This window comes from Erythrolamprus reginae, unplaced genomic scaffold (genome assembly GCF_031021105.1).
Source record: "Erythrolamprus reginae isolate rEryReg1 unplaced genomic scaffold, rEryReg1.hap1 H_73, whole genome shotgun sequence".
Lineage (NCBI taxonomy): Eukaryota > Metazoa > Chordata > Lepidosauria > Squamata > Dipsadidae > Erythrolamprus > Erythrolamprus reginae.
In genome coordinates, this window is record NW_027248532.1 from 1 (window position 1) to 16,958 (window position 16,958).

General features: G+C 38.1%; 1 protein-coding gene across 1 annotated transcript; it reads right to left on the reverse strand.

The window, feature by feature from the left end:
* Window positions 1–4,999: 4,999 nt before the first annotated feature.
* LOC139155870 (transcription factor BTF3 homolog 4) lies at window positions 5,000–15,447 on the reverse strand. The gene is made up of 6 exons (XM_070731211.1): window positions 15,230–15,447; window positions 12,314–12,377; window positions 10,213–10,326; window positions 8,660–8,861; window positions 8,166–8,225; window positions 5,000–6,720 (listed from the first exon to the last, which is right to left on the reverse strand). The coding sequence occupies exons 2-6, from the start codon at window positions 12,365–12,367 to the stop codon at window positions 6,674–6,676; spliced, it is 477 nt and encodes a 158-aa protein (XP_070587312.1). The 5' UTR covers window positions 12,368–12,377; window positions 15,230–15,447; the 3' UTR covers window positions 5,000–6,673.
* Window positions 15,448–16,958: the final 1,511 nt, after the last annotated feature.

A 16,958-nucleotide genomic window follows, 5' to 3' on the forward strand; every position in this document is an offset into this window, starting at 1 on the left:
TGCGGCACGAGCCCAGCGCCTGACCGGCCTCCTCGGGCCACCGGCGCACGGCTGCGTGGTAGAGCGACGCCGCGGATGAGATGGCGAAATCGAGCGTCCCTCCGGTAGCTCGCTTCCCTCGTATCCCCCCACCCACCCACCCTCCCTTCATGGACTTCCTCCGCGGAGGCGGCGAGCCCCGCGCACGGCGTGGCGAGCTTTTTTTAAATCTGTGAGGATTTCTGAGCCGGAGTATTGCACCAACATTCACACGCGTCTGAGCAAGGGTCGTGAGAGGACGCTTGTAAATAATGCACACAACTTGTTCTGAGGGAAGGTCTAACAGACCCGGTGCAACACACACATTTCGGTGATCTCAAAAGGGCAGAAAGCGTTGGTTTTGAAATTTATTTGAATGTCAGTAAGCTCGGGTTGGTAGTTGATCTGAGATCCGAGCTTGGCAACTTGGTTGCAACCAAATTGCCAAGCCCGGAGCTCCCACCAACAGCCCAGAATTGGTTTCCTATGTCCTTTTCCTGCCCTCTAATGTCTTTCAAGTGTCTGACTTTTGTTTTTTTGCAGGCACTCCATACTTTGTGGTCTTTATAGTCGTTAGCAACATCTCTGCATTCTGTATATTTTCTTCTGAGTTTAGCGTTTAAATTAGCTCTCCCGGGGCCACACACACACATACACACACACACATTCCAAGCATGTGTCTAGTTTGTATAGATAGTCCTTTACAGCCACAATTGGGACTTCCATTGCTAAGCGATATATTGAGTCGTGCTTGGTTTTACAGCTTTTTTTTTTTTTTGGCTACAGTTAAGCAAAACACATCACTGTTACATGAACCTGGCTTCCCGATTGACCCTGCTTGCAGAAGCCAGCTAGGATGGTTGCAAAGGGCAATCCAGTGAACCCTGAGATGCTGCAACTATTGTAAATATACTGCTCAAAAAAATAAAGGGAACACTCAAAGAACACATCCTAGATCTGAATGAATGAAATATTCTCATTGAATACTTTGTTCTGTACAAAGCTGAATGTGCACAACAGCATGTGAAATTGATTGTCAATTACTTTCATAGTATTTTCTACTCAAATTTCATATTTCAATTTAGTATTCAACAGTTTTCTGTTGCCTGAAGGATAGGAAGGTAGCTACTCTTTAACTTATCAGTGAGTAGGGAAAGGCTCTGTGTAAAAATAATTCCTGGAATAGCCATCAGAAGCCAAACTATTGAGGTACCTGCAACTAACACATTACAAAGTGTTTTCTTAGATCTCAGCCACCAGATACATAAAGTTATGAGAAAGGGGTATAGAATATGCTTTATAATATGTAGTATATTGCATTTGTTAGGGGAGAGAGCAGTACTGAGACAGAATTACCTACAGGGAGTGATAACTAAGAAAACAATGATTAAGACAATTACAAAAGTCTTGGTGAAAAGTCATAGGATGGCTGATTAACTCCATTAGTGTAATAAGCAGTTTTGTCTCAAGTCTGTGAGAAAAGGCATTAAATCTGACAAAACATGGCTCAGATTCACAATGAAATGTGCCTGTGATTTTTTTTTTTTGTCAAGGAAAGCCATTCTAAGGACACAGAAGATTCTAGTGAGTTAAAATGTTCCCTGCTGACTTTAGGCTATTATTTCTGATGTCAGATTATGTTGATTTGTTACTATATAGACTGGCTTGTTTCTGCTGATGGAGGATAGCCACATTAGAGGAGCAAGTATTTCTGGTGATGTGGTGATACAAGTGCTGCAAGAGTATTGACAAAGCAAGTATAAATGTTCCCATCCATGTTTCTACAGGATCTGGTTTCTGTTATCTGCATCGTTGAAGTTGGTTTGTTGCTACTAGTTAGTAGTTGCTTTAAAATAATTACGGATAGTATATTCTAGTTCTGTTACCTCCTTCTGGAGCAGGCAGGTAGAATAGCGGTCCCATTGTTTAAAATAGTTTGGTGCCAATATAGGTTTTCATTTATATATATATAAGACACTGCAATTTTGGGCAGCTTATAATAACCAGAGAGATTAGCAGTTCCATTCAAATAAAAGCAAACCCTCATAGGTGATTCTGAAATTGTAATTGCCCTCCTCATGCTATATAAATGCATATGAACTTTAAAGTAAATTCCCTGCATTTAATGAAATTTAAACCTAATTAAAGGTGCAAAGGAATGCACATTCAATAATGCTTAGGTGTTAGGATACTGTGTTTGCTTTTGCAAAAAGGGTTTTATAGAACATTTAAAGATTTAATGTTTTTAATATTTTGGATTTTATTTTTTGGATGTTACTACTGGAAACTGTAAAGCTGCTTTAAGTGGCACTGCACAAATTATAACCAGTAGTTTAATAGCATTCCTAAACCTATTTACTCAACTGCTGTGAACATCCGTCCCTTGATAGGTGGCAGAACTAATATTCCCAATAAATATCCCCTCATACTAACTGCAGATATATGGTTGCTTCACACTGCCTGCTTTTTCTAGAACAAGGACAAGGCAACTACCATTTTAGGTTGCAGGAACAGATGGTTATTACAGATAGCAAATAGTTTATTTTCTGATTGAGAGATTTCAATAAAGCAGTATATTCTGGCTTATAGCTGATCCTAGTAATTGGGATGCATTAACAATTGAATCAATTACTTTCAAATAAATATGTTTTAAAACAATAATAATAAGAGGATGCATAGCTTTCAGTAAGTGAAATTTTCATTATCAGGGAAATCTAAAATCAGAAGGTAAAAGCTTGAATCAGAGGTTTTATACCATCATATAAGTTAATACTTATTCTTAAGCAGGCTGCTGCTAAGAATTCAGACAATCAGGGAAAAGAATAAAATTAGGGTTTTCAATATAGATATGTGGGCAGTAGTAGAAAGCTGCATTTGACTGCACTAAAAGTTCTGAAAAAAACAAGCGGTAATTAAGTACTGCCCAATTAAAATAATAAGCAACTTAGTAAACATTCTCTTTCTTCTCATTTCTATTAGTATTTGTAGTGCCATCAAGAATCCCTATACCATGAGAAATAGTCAGCAAATCAAACATTTTCTACTTTTTACAGTAGTCTTATTCACATATACTAAGTGATAATGAATTTTGATTGATTTTAGCCTAATGCAAGAACAAACCTATTTGTTATCTTTAGTGTTTTTAAACTAGGCATCTATCCAATAATGTTTTAATAACCCTGGTTTACCATTATATATCAACAAAGATGCGGGGTTGGTCTTTTACATTAATGAAACTGCACTATTGGGAAAATATTTAAACATCTTTTTGACCCAAACAAAGTATATAGGGATACAAACAGTTCTTTTTAATATTTAAACCATCTAGTCTTTTTCTCTTTCAACATTAAATCAATTGAAAGAAAAGCTAGAAATACGTTAAATAAGTTGCTTTATTTCAAGTCATTGCTAAAGAAAATACTGTACTGAAATTTTGTAGGACCAGTAAAGGCAAAAACCAAGGTGATTATTCATGTTAGATTTTCCACGTAACACAATTTACCCTCTCCCTATATAGCACTATGATTTAATACCATAATTAACATTTAACTAGGATTAGAAGAATGTTTCTTAAATCATGTGGCTGTACATGGGGCTGGTCTTGAAGAGCCTCCGGAAGCTCCACTTGATGCAATATGTAGCAGCCAGCATGGTTTTGTGCACATGTAACAGCTCTCCTGAGAAGTTGCATTGGCTGCTGATTTGCTTCCAGGTGCAATTCAAGGTGCTGGTTGTCATCTTTAAAGCCCTTCATGGTTTGGGACCAGATTATCTGAGGCACCATCTCTTGCTTAACACATCAGATCCATCAGAGTAGAGACACAGGGAATGCTGTGGGTCCCATCCCCGAGGGAGATAACCTGGTGGGACCCAGAAGGGCTTTATCCGTGGTGGCTCCCTCTCTGGAACATCATTCCCTCCAAGATTAGAACGGCCCCGACTCTAATACTCTTCCAGAAGGCACTGAAGACCTGGTTCTACCAGCATGCCTCGGGAAGCCAGAGCATGATGGAACTCATTAAATGGCTCGTGTGATCTGGGGCAGGTGTGTGTGTGATTTTTATTATATTATATTTATTTGTTTCTTTTTATTAGTTTTTTTAAAAATATGTTTATATTCTGTAAGTTACCTTGAGTCACCATGGGCGAATAAGGGACAATATAAATTCAATAAATAAATGAAATCACATCAATATAAGAATACCACTAATAAAATTAATACTTAAATGAATTGTTTTAATCTTTCTGTAACCTACTGCTTCATAGGAAATATGTCAATGCATATTACCCTGCTTCCCCCAAAATAAGACCCTCTTATATTTTTTTGAACCCTAAAATAAGTGTTCGGCCTTTTTACCATACATTCAAAAGCCTGATTGGGCTTATTATCAGGTGATATCTTCCTTTGGGGAAAACAGAGTAAAAAAACTTGATGAGGTAATTTACTTGTTACACACAAATGAGCAAATGAAAAATTACCATCACTGCGTATGTTCTCATAGTGCTACATCTAAAATGCTTAATTTATTTCAGGATGCTAATAGCCTCAGATAAATAGCAAATTAAATTTGGGCAATACTGTATAATCAAAATCTTAAAATGGACTATATCTTCAGTTATTATTAGTTTAATTGTGTTTCTATATTTTATAATACCTCAGGAAAAGAAACTATTAAGTAATCAACAGTTCTTTCAATTTACAAGTTTACATTAAATTCTCTTTTCCAAACATGATAACTGCATTGTTATGAACTTTTAAATGACCTTTTCATTAATTAATAAAAGTTCCCTGCAAAGAGATTTCTAGATGTTTTCCTAGGGCAAAAGCAATGTAAAATATATATCAATTGCATATGTATATTCTGCAGTAAGAGAATACATTTTCAAAAATGAGGCACAGTAAACATTACTAGTTAAACAGGTTGCACATCCATATTTTGTTCTGCTGTTTGAAGAGTTAACACACATGAGGGAACATCACCTCCTTCGAATTATTTTATTAAGATCCATGTATTATATAAAATAGAACAGGAAAATCTATAAAATCAAGTGAGTAGTTCAGGTGACATTACAAAATCTGTTTTGGGAAGTCAGCCTGATATTATTTGAATGCTATATTGCCTCAAAATATAGTTGCTGGGTGCATATATCAGCAGAAAAAGCAGATATATCCAAAGTATATTAAAATAAGCTGTGAAAAAAAGGCTTTTACAAGCCCTGATTGGCATCAGCAAGATTTACAATGATGTTTCATTGCAAATACATAAAATTTCTTTGAAGAACCAAGAGCTTCAACTGCAAAGATTATATCAAGCACCTTTGAAGAGTTTCACAGAGCATTTACTGTCACTATCATCTAACAATTAGGACTCATGTTTACAGAAGTGACTGCAATACAACATTAACCCACAAGAGAATGCAGGAGAAATGTAAGGAAGATTACCTTCAAAACTGATGGATTATACCTTTGTGAATGCTAATGCTAGTACATTTAGCTCTTTCTTTATGAATTCTATGTATGCCAAGTAACATTTCCTGATTTTAGTGTCCAAAAGTAAAAGTTTACCAGCTCTTAGAAGCAAAATTATTATAATAGAATATGTTTCTTAACAAAATAACCTACCTGTACATGACAATGCACTATTTTCTAATTGAAAATATGAACAGAAGCAATAACCCCTTATCAAAGCAAAATACTAGTTCTGGAAAAGACAGGCTAAAAAATGTAATGCCTAGCTGAGATAGAGCTCAAACCACGCACAGCATCCTGAAGGGGAGTTAGCTGAAAGTGTACCAAGAAAAAACACAAGGCAATGGATGCTGTAGAATGTATCCTCCAATCTTTATCTCAGTAAATGTAAATATGTATACTGTACCAAGTTTCTTATAGAGGACAAGAAAAATTGTATCAGAGATGCAGCATTGATATTTGGCTCAACCTACAATCAGGGTGCCTCACTGAAGACGGAGTATAGTATCTGATAGCATGTAAATGCAACCCAGGTTTATTATTAAGATGAACATGAGAAGAGCTTTAACAGTAAAAGAGAAGCTCTTATGTGTAATATTTTTTAAAGTTGCAATAAACATGCATATCAATAGCCTATCTTTGGTAGAAATTAAAACCAAAAGGAGGCTGATGAGAAACTACACAAATACACCATCAGTATGGTCAAGTACATATGTAAATATAATAGTACAGAAATTAAAACCAAATGGTAATTAGTAAGTGGCATCCCCAATTTATTACTTTTTAAATTATTTTACAAGAAATATCTGATTGCAATAGAGAAGTTAGCCAAATTAAAGTTTTCTTTTATTTCTACTTAAAAGGGTGAAGGGAAAATCAAGTAGATCTGCTCTCCAATTTCCTCAACTGTACGTTAAGCGACATACATACATTCACACACATACACACCTTAATCTGCACTGAAAATGTATTTTCTTTTTAACTGAAAAGGTAGATCCTGGAGTAAGTGCAAAATGCAAAAATCAACTGACAGGAAATGCTGAATAAACAGCATAATTAAAATACAAAATATTTTATATTATTGAACTATTAAACAGGTAATGTTCGCTGTTTTTGTAAAACTTTGGAACCATACAGCTGATTCCTTAAATCTAGTCCATGTCAACTTCCAGAACTATTAATGAATTAATTAGCTTCATTTTTTGATGCTTCATCAAAGTTTTCTACAAGATCTGGAAAAGATGGAAATATATAATAGGCTCAAAAACATTGTTATTAAAAATGCATTATTTAGAGGATTAAAATATTTATATACTAGTAAAACTCTGTAACCTTCAATGAATCAAGATAACGGAAATTAGCTAATTTAAAAATGTGAATGCAATGCAAACCCCATTACTCCTTGGAATTAACATTTCAAGGATGCTCAGACCAATTGTATTCACAAAGTTGTGGCTGCTGCAATACCACTGTGGTCAGTCACAGTCCTGTAACTGTGAGTTCCAATGCTCTCTGTCAGCTTCCCAACAAGCAAAGTCAATAGAGAAGCCAACAGTAAGATCACTCTCGCTATCACTGCTTTTTTGGCTGCCCATTATCATTCCGTTTATGTGTTTAAATGAATAAAAACCTCTGAAAGAATAAGCCAATGGGTCATGGATTGTCTAGCAATGAAAGAATTAAACTTGTTTTAACCTCAAAACTTACAAATGCTTACAAAACATAAAATATAGCATCTTTTGTGCATTAAACAGCTTTGAATTCCTCCTACATCCAGACATTAAATAATACATCGGCTCCTAGATTCAATTCTGTTATGGAGCCAATAACATATAGTGGTACCTCAGTACTCATAGTTAATTGGTTCTGCAAAATACATTGTGTACCAAAAGCGATGAGTACCAAACAATTTTTCCCATAAGGAATAATGTGAGTCACAAAGCAGCCAACATCGACAAATTCTAGCTTGTGAGTCAAGTACCAAACAATCAATTACTACTGGGACAAAATTCATGTCAAAATGTGTCAAGTACAAATTTGACAAGTTTCAAAGCAGTTGAGTACCAAGGTACTACCACTGTACATTCATACAGGCAGTCCCTATATGATTAAGAATGTCCAATTTATACTTAATAACAAGCTGCCTACTAAAAAAAATGTCAAAGGGAATAATCCTGTGAATCGACAAACCGAAGCTCTCCAATGGTTTTAATGAACTGTATTTAATTTACAGACGGTTTTCTGTAATTCATAAAAAAACAGTTCATGCTTTTAGTGATTTGTCACCTCAACACCAACTACCATTTTTACTAAAAGACCATAAGTTCGAGTTTTAACTTATAAATCTGACTTAATGGAATTTGTTCATTAAAAGAACTTGTTTTTAACAAAGGGACTTCCTGTACTTCATAATGAATACGTAGTAAAATTCTGTGCTTGTTTCTAAAAGGTACATTTTATTTATAGATCAAATCTGTAGACTGCCTCAGTTTTACTCATTATTATAGATACTGTATATACTGTACCTTATCTCACATTGTGTGTCAAGCTGATGAAATTTTTATTTTAAAATCTCCATTCTTAGAACAGTCTTCTAATTAAAGGCTAGAATCATCCTCTACCTATTCAAATGTCATGCAGTAAAAAGTAAATTATTTTCAAATTAATATAAACTTACCAGGAACATCGTCATCTTCCTCGTCAATATCTTCCGATTTTGGTACTTTGCTGTCCAACACTAGAAAATAAAAATATTAATTTATTTCAAGAATTTACATAGTTAATTATCGATTATAAAGTTACTGCTAGATAAATATATAAATATAAACCTTCTTTTCAAAGTAGACTTGTAGCTTGTTTCACTTCACTGAATCTCTCCACCAACCTTTGAGGTAATTTTTGATTGGGCTATAGGAGAAATTAAATCTATTCTGGCTTTCCTCCTCCATTTGTTTTGTTTTCAGAACAAAATGCCAAACTTTGCAATTCAAATTAATGAGCATAAATCAAATAAGTAATTTTTAAAATCATTCCTTTGCAGACATTTATGAAGTTGTTACTAGATTTCATGAATACTTAATACTTTTTAAAAATTCAGCTTATAAGTAAAATTACTCCATAGACTGCAACTTGTTTATCAGTCTCGACCAGTACACGTAACATTGTACTTACCTTGTCTGGGGAACTGTTCCGCTAACTTTCGAAGGCTTGTTAAACTATCGGCACCCAGTTGGCTTAAAATGCCAGGTAACATTTCCGTGATTGGTTTGGCTTCAGCATGACCAGTAATTGCAAAAGTATTTGCAGAGAGTGAAGCCTGGACTTTTGGATTGTTGAAATGAATAACTGTTCCATCATCTTTTATCATATTCACCTGTTTTAAACACAGATTTATTAGAACTTATACATATGGAGTATTATACCAAAAATATAACCAATCGTTATAGAAATAATCAATATTTTATTATATAATAAACATCCATATGATAATATATATGTACTGTATTTACGTTTGAAAATATTTACCGTATTGTTCAGACTATAAGACGCACAGGTGTATGAGTTACACCAAGATTTCAAAGAAGTAAAGAAAAAAGGTTTTGTCCTCCTTGGGCCCCAGGAGCACACTGCAAAAACAGACCCCATTTTTGCAAAAAAAGGGACACACAGAGGGTTTGGGAGACCTACAGAGTCTCTTGGGGACTGGGGTAAGGCAAAAATACCCCATTTTTGCAAAAAACAGTCCAGTTTTTTGCCCAGATTTCACAAAACAGGTGCTTTTGCCTTCCCCCAGCGCCAGGAGCACTCTGCAGGCCTCCTAAACACAGCACACCTCATTTTTTGAAAGAAAGAAAAACAAACAAACATCCTGGCCCATTTTCGCAAAAGTGGGATGCGGGGTGGGGCTTCGGGAGGCCAAAAGTGGCTGTATTCAGTGTATAAGACAACATTTCCACTCTCTTTTAGGAGGCAAAAAGGTGTGTCCTATACTCTGAAAAATACGGTATATACTATTGGCATATATAATATAAAATCCAATCCCCTTTTATCATACAATTTTGTAAAGCAAACAACATTCACATTTATAACCAACACAGTATATTTCAGGTGACAGAAACTTACTTCTTAGCATGCTGACTCCTTTATTTTGAGCAATGCAAAATAAATTAGGATAATTCACCTCAAAGATTTAAAAATTAATATAAATCCATTTTGTCAAAGCTTTGTTTTATTGTATTTTGATTCTACTGAAAAAATGTCTAAGATTTAAATAATCACTTTTCATTCTATTTCAAATTAATATAAGTATTCTTATTATCTGATTGTTCCCCAATTTACTTACATGTTCAGTGCCTACTTCTTGTCTAATAAAAATATTGAACACTATGTAAAAGTGTATGATCCATACTGTTCCTCCAACATAATTCAATACTACTTGCTATTCTTTATCTAAAATAAATTATAAGCAACTGGTTACTTTGTACTGTTGACAGGTTGACTAAAATACCAATCATTTTAAATGTATGAACTTCAAATAATAAAACTAGAACCAAGGGACCTATGTTTTCAGACATTCAGAGACTTAACATACTATCAAACTTTAGGGTTTTCCTGTGTTTCCCTTTCTCTCACAAATTTAAAACAATGTTGCATTTCACAAATGAATCCATCAATTGTGAAGATTATGAATAGAAGCATTCAAATATAACAAAATATTGATGTACCTCTTCAATGCCAGCAATATTGTTTACTGCCAATTTTTTAAGTGAACTTTGAAGTTTTTTATCATCAGCTGTTGCTGTTCTGTGGACTACCTTCTTCTTTCTACGAGCTGTACCCTGAGACACAAAAATGCATACATGAATTATTTTCAAATGAAATGTTTCATATTACTTACTGTAAAACAGAGGTTTTCCAACTTGGCAACTTTTATGACTTGTGAACTTAAACTCCCAGAATTCTCTAGCCAGCTATATTATGCTGGTTGGAGAATTCTGGGATCTGAAGTCCACAAGTCTTAAAGTTGCCAACTTTGGGACCCCTGTTTTAAAACGTTGTTTATAAACCTTTTAAAAATAAAATATGACTTACAACCACAACAAAACACCTACCAGTATGAGATTTTCTAGGCAGGAAGCTATTTCAAACATTTTTATCCAACTCAGTTGAAAATTCTAATGTATTCCTGTTTTTGCCAAAGCATCTCAATCATTATAGTACATGGTCATATGTTAAATGCATATATATATATATATGGTCTGTGTGCAGTCCTTGTATCCCTACTTACAGGTTCTGTTTCTATTGCTTTCACATTAAGCTAAAAGTCATAAAATCTCTTTTCTATCTCATGTGAGCAAAAACTGCCACTAATGAGTGTTTAGGAAATATAGCATATACAGTGAACCCTCGAGTTTCGCGTCCTCAAGGATCGCGAAAGGGCTATTTCGCTAGTTTGCAACCCGGAAGTAAACTCCACCATCTGCGCATGCGTGCCCTTCCACGCATGCGTAGATGGTGGAGTTTCCCCGCCGGGCAGAGGCTTCCCTGGGTCTTCCCCCTCTTGCCCCGTAAGACCCCAGCGGCGGTGGGCTGGAGCGAGAGCTTGGGGCACCCTAGCTCCGCTTCCCAGCTGGGAAGCGGAGCCGGCAACAGCGTGGGCGGGCGGGCGGGCGGCGCGCGCGAGCTTGGGGCAGCCTAGCTCCGCTCCCCAGCTGGGAAGCGGAGCTAGGGAGTCCCCACCGCGCGCGCGTTGCTGGGGAAAGCGCGCGCGCTTGGGAACATCCCAGCTTCGCTCCCAGCTGGGGAGCGGATCTAGGGAGTCCCCACCGCGCGCGCGTTGCTGGGGAAAGCGCGCGCGCTTGGAAACATCCCAGCTTCGCTCCCAGCTGGGGAGCGGATCTAGGGAGTCCCCACCGCGCGCGCGTTGCTGGGGAAAGCGCGCGCGCTTGGGAACATCCCAGCTTCGCTCCCAGCTGGGGAGCGAAGCTGGGATGTTCCCAAGCGCGCGCGCTTTCCCCAGCAACGCGCGCGCGGTGGGGACTCCCTAGATCCGCTCCCCAGCTGGGGAGCGAAGCTGGGATGTTCCCAAGCGCGCGCGCTTTCCCCAGCAACGCGCGCGCGGTGGGGACTCCCTAGATCCGCTCCCCAGCTGGGAGCGAAGCTGGGATGTTCCCAAGCGTGCGCGCTTTCCCCAGCAACGCGCGCGCGGTGGGGACTCCCTAGATCCGCTTCCCAGCTGGGGAGCGAAGCTGGGATGTTCCCAAGCGCGCGCGCTTTCCCCAGCAACGCGCGCGCGGTGGGGACTCCCTAGATCCGCTTCCCAGCTGGGGAGCGAAGCTGGGATGTTCCCAAGCGAGCGGGCACCCAGGGAAGCCGTTGCGCGAGCAACGGGGTGGGCGGGCGAAGGGCGGGCGGCAGTAGAAGCAAAAACACCATCTGCGCAAGCGCAGATGGTGTTTTTACTTCCGCACCGCTACTTCGCTAAAAATCGATCATCGCGTGGGGTCCTGGAACGGAACCCTCGCGATGATCGAGGGTTCACTGTATTGGTATTAATATATAGCACTGGATCTTTCAATGAGAAAATCACTTCTGCTTTTAAATAATAACATTCAACAGAAACTTGCATGTTTTTTCCAAAAAAGAAAAAGGAAGTCCTGACTGTATAACTACTGAGCACATCAGAATGGACAATAGCCTGTGGAAAATAGAAATGTGGAATAAATCCCTATTATATCAATATTTTGTACCTATATGTATATCTACCTACACAAATATATGCAGTAATGATAATTTCTAGAATATTCCAAAGCTCACTACTCATACCTTTCCACCTATTCGGACCTGAGCCTGAAGTTTAGCCAGTTTTTCTTGATTCATCTTGCTTTATCTGAAAAATAAATATACTAGCTAAGTTTATGACAAATCCAGAATTCATTTTTAAACAATAGTCTTTCAAAACATCACATTTATCTGTTTTAATATCATAAAACATCAGCAATTTATCAAAATAAATCCATACTTAGTCCTGAACTCAGTTTGGAGGAGGAAAACAATGGAAACATGACTGTGTTTTATCAGAAAGGGAAAAGGGAATTACATGCTCTACCTTTACTCCTAATTATAACTGGTTTTGCCCTGACACACTGACCTTAATATCAACATGTGTTTTCTCTGTGAAGTGAATAGCACATATTCACTAATACAGAATAAAATCAAGTCAAAAAAGCTCTTCCTTTTAATGCAGTAGAATAAGGGTTCCTAACCCCTGGGCTGTAACCCACTATCAGGTCTTGAACCATCTGGAGCCAGGCCATGGAAATGGCAGGTAAGCGTGCCCACACACTACCCATTTGCATGAGCAGCAGGTGAGTGTGTGCTGTATTTGCACAAATTGTGGGCATGTGTGTCTGCTGCTTGTGCAAATGGAGCTTCAAGTGCTTGCCTGCCATTCACCCAGAATCATCTCCACCCCAACGCTGAACTGCAAAGCCAGAAAGGTTTGGAAATTGCAATATGATTCTATCACATGAAAATGGAAGCTAACAAGAATTAAGTGCATCTTTATCTACATGTCTAGATAATTATAAACCGTTTATTGCTCATGCTACAATATTAAGGAATTAAGGAAGTATATTACAACTAAAATTCTACAACCCATAAAACACAGCCAGTTTTTTTCTTTAAAAAAACCTATGCTTACATATAAGTGTATCACAAGAATGCCAATGTCTGCATTTTACTTTTGATTATGTGGAGGGATGTTTATCTAAAATAAATATGAACAAATATTAACACCAAGGGAACTCTTTTTAAAGATACCCTCCTGAGTGTCATCTATAGGTCAAAAAGTTTTCACCAATAGTTTCCCAGCCATGGAATGCATGCCTTTAGGAATAGCATGGAGCCCTTCTTTCCAATTTTAAACTTGTTAAATGACTGACTTAACTGTTTTTATAAACTGTTAACCCTTTCTATCTAATGATTATGTGAAACATATACATATACAGTATTAAAAAAATACTGAATGATAAAATATGTACCTATTAAATTTCCCCATGTTATATATATGTATTGTCATTTGTTTTCCTGCTAGATCGGTGCAAACTCTTGGAATATCCCGTAGTTATACCGTTATTTTTCTTGCATTATTTCCCAACATTGTCCCAACAAGCCATGATTTTAAAATAACCAACTTCAGCACATAATCATCAATCAAAACATTCTAACATTACTTATAGTTTAGAGATTTTTCCGCTGGATTAGCAATGGCCTGCTCTTTAATGCTAACCATGCTAGTCTGTGGTTAGCAGAGCATGTGAAGCTCCAGGAAGTTGAGAGCTAGGGTGCATTTTTTTCTCATTATAATACAAAATGTCATATTTCACCAGACCAATATTAAATTCTAAGGTAATAATGGACTTAAATCTTTGCAGCACTGGAATATCTGTAAATTGAAAAGGAGAGCATATTGGACAGGGAAACAGAAAAGGGCCTGACAAAGTTAAAAAACCCTCTCAAGTCAGTGAGAAAGATGTTTTCAGAAATAGGTAAAATAATTTCTTTTGTCAATAATATTGAGAATATAAATTTGCTGACATTATGGAACAGGAAGATGTATTGTATTGGAACAATTTTTATTTTAATATTTAATAAAACTAGGGTGACATTTTGTATTATAATGAGAATATGACATTTTGTATTATGAGAAAAAACCCCAAAGTAGGTGAAACAAATAAAATACTTGAGGAGAGACATAATATATTATTCCTGCAAAATAGACATCTATTAGGACAACCAAAATCCTCTCTGCTTTGGAACCTGGCATGTCAAAGAAATCTAATTGCTGATATAATGGCTAATAATCCTAGTCATAAAGATTGATACTACTGATAATGGTAATTAGCAATAATATGCTTTATTTCATACACCTAATGACCTCTTTTTTCCTATTACCACCAGCAGGATGTAAATTGGTAAAAGGTTCAATTTGTAAAAAAATAATAGCAAAAATAATAAGGGGAGGGGATAGAAACACTCTGGAGAAGACAGTGAAAACCAAGTCGTACAAAATTAATAAAATAAAATAAAATACGAGTGTAGCGATTAGGAGATAATTAGAGATACTGCAAGAATCTATATTCTTGAGGATTTAAAAGGCTGCATACTATCAACTCCAGAGTCCAAAGCCTGAGGAAACCCCGTCTCCCAACCCAAGGAGAGGGAAGCTTTCAGTCCTGAGGGAAGGGGGCATATTTCTCCTCCAAGGAAAATGTATGAGGTGGACTTTGCAGGAAGGTGAGAGATGCTGGGCCTGGGAATATATATGTATATATTTATTCACTTAGGCAAGTAGAAGAAACGCCGCTGTCGTGCTTTAGAGAAGAGGTAGAGCTGTTTGCGACTCGCGAGTCTCGGGTTGGCGGCAGAAAAGGTGCATTCACACGACCGGGAGGCACATAAACCAACCCTGACAAAGGGAGAGCGCGAGGGGCGCAAGGCAAAGGGTCCCGGGAATGAGGAACAAAGCCAACCCAGGGAACCCGGGCTTCCCGGAGGCGAACGAACTTGCCAGGCCCACTCTCCTTCCCCCCACTCGCTCTTCGGCACCACCACCAGCCCCTCCCACCGTGCATGGCGCTCCGCGCGCCGGCCAAGCAAAACCCCCTCTCTCCCCACGGTTCGATACGCGGGCTCGCGAGGGGCGCGAGAGCTTCAGACGGTCAAGCGGGAAGTTTTCACCTCAGTCCGACGAACCTTCCGAAAGCAACACGCGGCAACAGCAAGATGGCGGTCACGGAGGGGGGGTAAGCGAGTGTGAGAGCAATCTGGACCCAGGCGGCCTCGGAACCACGGGACCGTAGCTCCGCCCCTCTCCTCTAATTGGCGGACAAAACGAGTCGGGTGTATAAAATGGGCGCCGCCAGCCACACCCTCCTACGGCTCCAGCTACGGGCAAATGCGAAGCCTCTGTGTGCTATGCACGACCATGCGGGGAGGGGGAGGAAAATACTTTTACAGCGATGGATGCTGGGAGTTGTAGTTTTCCTTAGACATACCAACAAGGAGTCCATTGCTTTTGTTGTTTTTAAGGCACAGGAGCTGCTCGCCCCCGAGGGAACTGAACTGAGCACAGGAACTGCTTCCGCGGAAGCGGGAATCGCCGTTGTTTTTTTTAGTCTCAGTTTTCATACTAAAATCAGACAAAATTTTCAGTTTGTGCTGCCAGTTTCAGAAGCTGAACATTTCCTCTTCCCCACCCACATGTGCGAAAGTAGGTCTACTCAGTAGGCAAGGAAGGGACTAAATCCCACCGAAGAGAATACATGTACATACAGTATACTGCTCAAAAAAATAAAGGGAACACTCAACTAGCCCATACTAGATTTGAATTAATGACATATTCTAAGTGAATATTCCATTTGCACAACTATTCCATTTGCACAACAGCATGTGAAATTGACTGTCAATCATTGTTGCTTCCTAAGTGGACAGTTTGATTTCACAGAAGTTTGGTTTACTTGAAGTTATATTCTGTTTTTTAAGTGTTCTCTTTATTTTTTTGAGCAGTGTATATGGGGCATGCATAAGTGCACCAGATTGCCTTCTGTCCTGTCCTAATGTTTCCCTTTTACTAGTATCATGTACTGTATATATTGCTCAAAAAAATAAAGGGAACACTCAAATAACACATCCTAGATCTGAATGAATGAAATATTCTCATTGAATACTTTGTTCTGTACAAGGTTGAGTGTGCACAACAGCATGTGAAATTGATTGTCAATCAGTGTTGCTTCCTAAGTGGATAGTTTGATTTACTTGGAGTTATATTGTGTTGTTTAAGTGTTTCCTTTATTTTTTTTGAGCAGTGTATAAGTGCACCAGAGTGCCTTCTGTCCCGTCCTAATCAGTGTTCCCTCTAATTATTTTTTTTGGGGGGGGGGGCGGAAAAGTATAGTGTCTGAGCGGCAGTCCCTTCGGGACTGGGCGGCACAGAAATATTAAATAAATAAATAAACAAACAAACAAATAAAAAACCCACCCTGTTTTGCCTCAGATAATTTCAAAATAAAATACTGTACTGTGTGTCTATAACAGTGAGCTCATAATAGGGCAACTCTATCAATATCAAAATGCCACTTAAATAGTTGAGCTAGTTTCAAACTAGATTTTGATTTTCTTTCTCTCTTCCTTACTCCCATTCTTTTTCTTTCTCTTTTCCTTCCTCTCTTTTTTCTATCTGTTTCTCTCTCTTCCTCTCTTCCTCTCTCTCTCCTTCCCTCTCACTCGTTCCCTCTCGGCTTCTGGGCAGGTTTGAAAAACTCTGAGTTGATGATGATTTTTAAGTGAGCGATTGCTCACTGCTCAGCTTAGAGGGAACTATGGTCCTAATGTTTTCCTTTTACTAGTATCATGTACTGTATATAAATATTGTTATATCTTTGTATGCCACCAATAAGTACTTGACAAA

What these genes read in the sequence shown, in the direction of transcription:
- LOC139155870 (XM_070731211.1), bottom strand. Translation starts at nt 12,367, where the DNA reads ATGAATCAAGAAAAACTGGCTAAACTTCAGGCTCAGGTCCGAATAGGT. An exon ending in AGGTCCGAATAGGTGGAAAG is followed by an intron (nt 10,327 to 12,313) that starts GTATGAGTAGTG and finishes TTTGTGTCTCAG; the next exon opens with GGTACAGCTCGTAGAAAGAA. An exon ending in GGAAGATGACGATGTTCCTG is followed by an intron (nt 6,721 to 8,165) that starts GTAAGTTTATAT and finishes CATCTTTTCCAG; the next exon opens with ATCTTGTAGAAAACTTTGAT.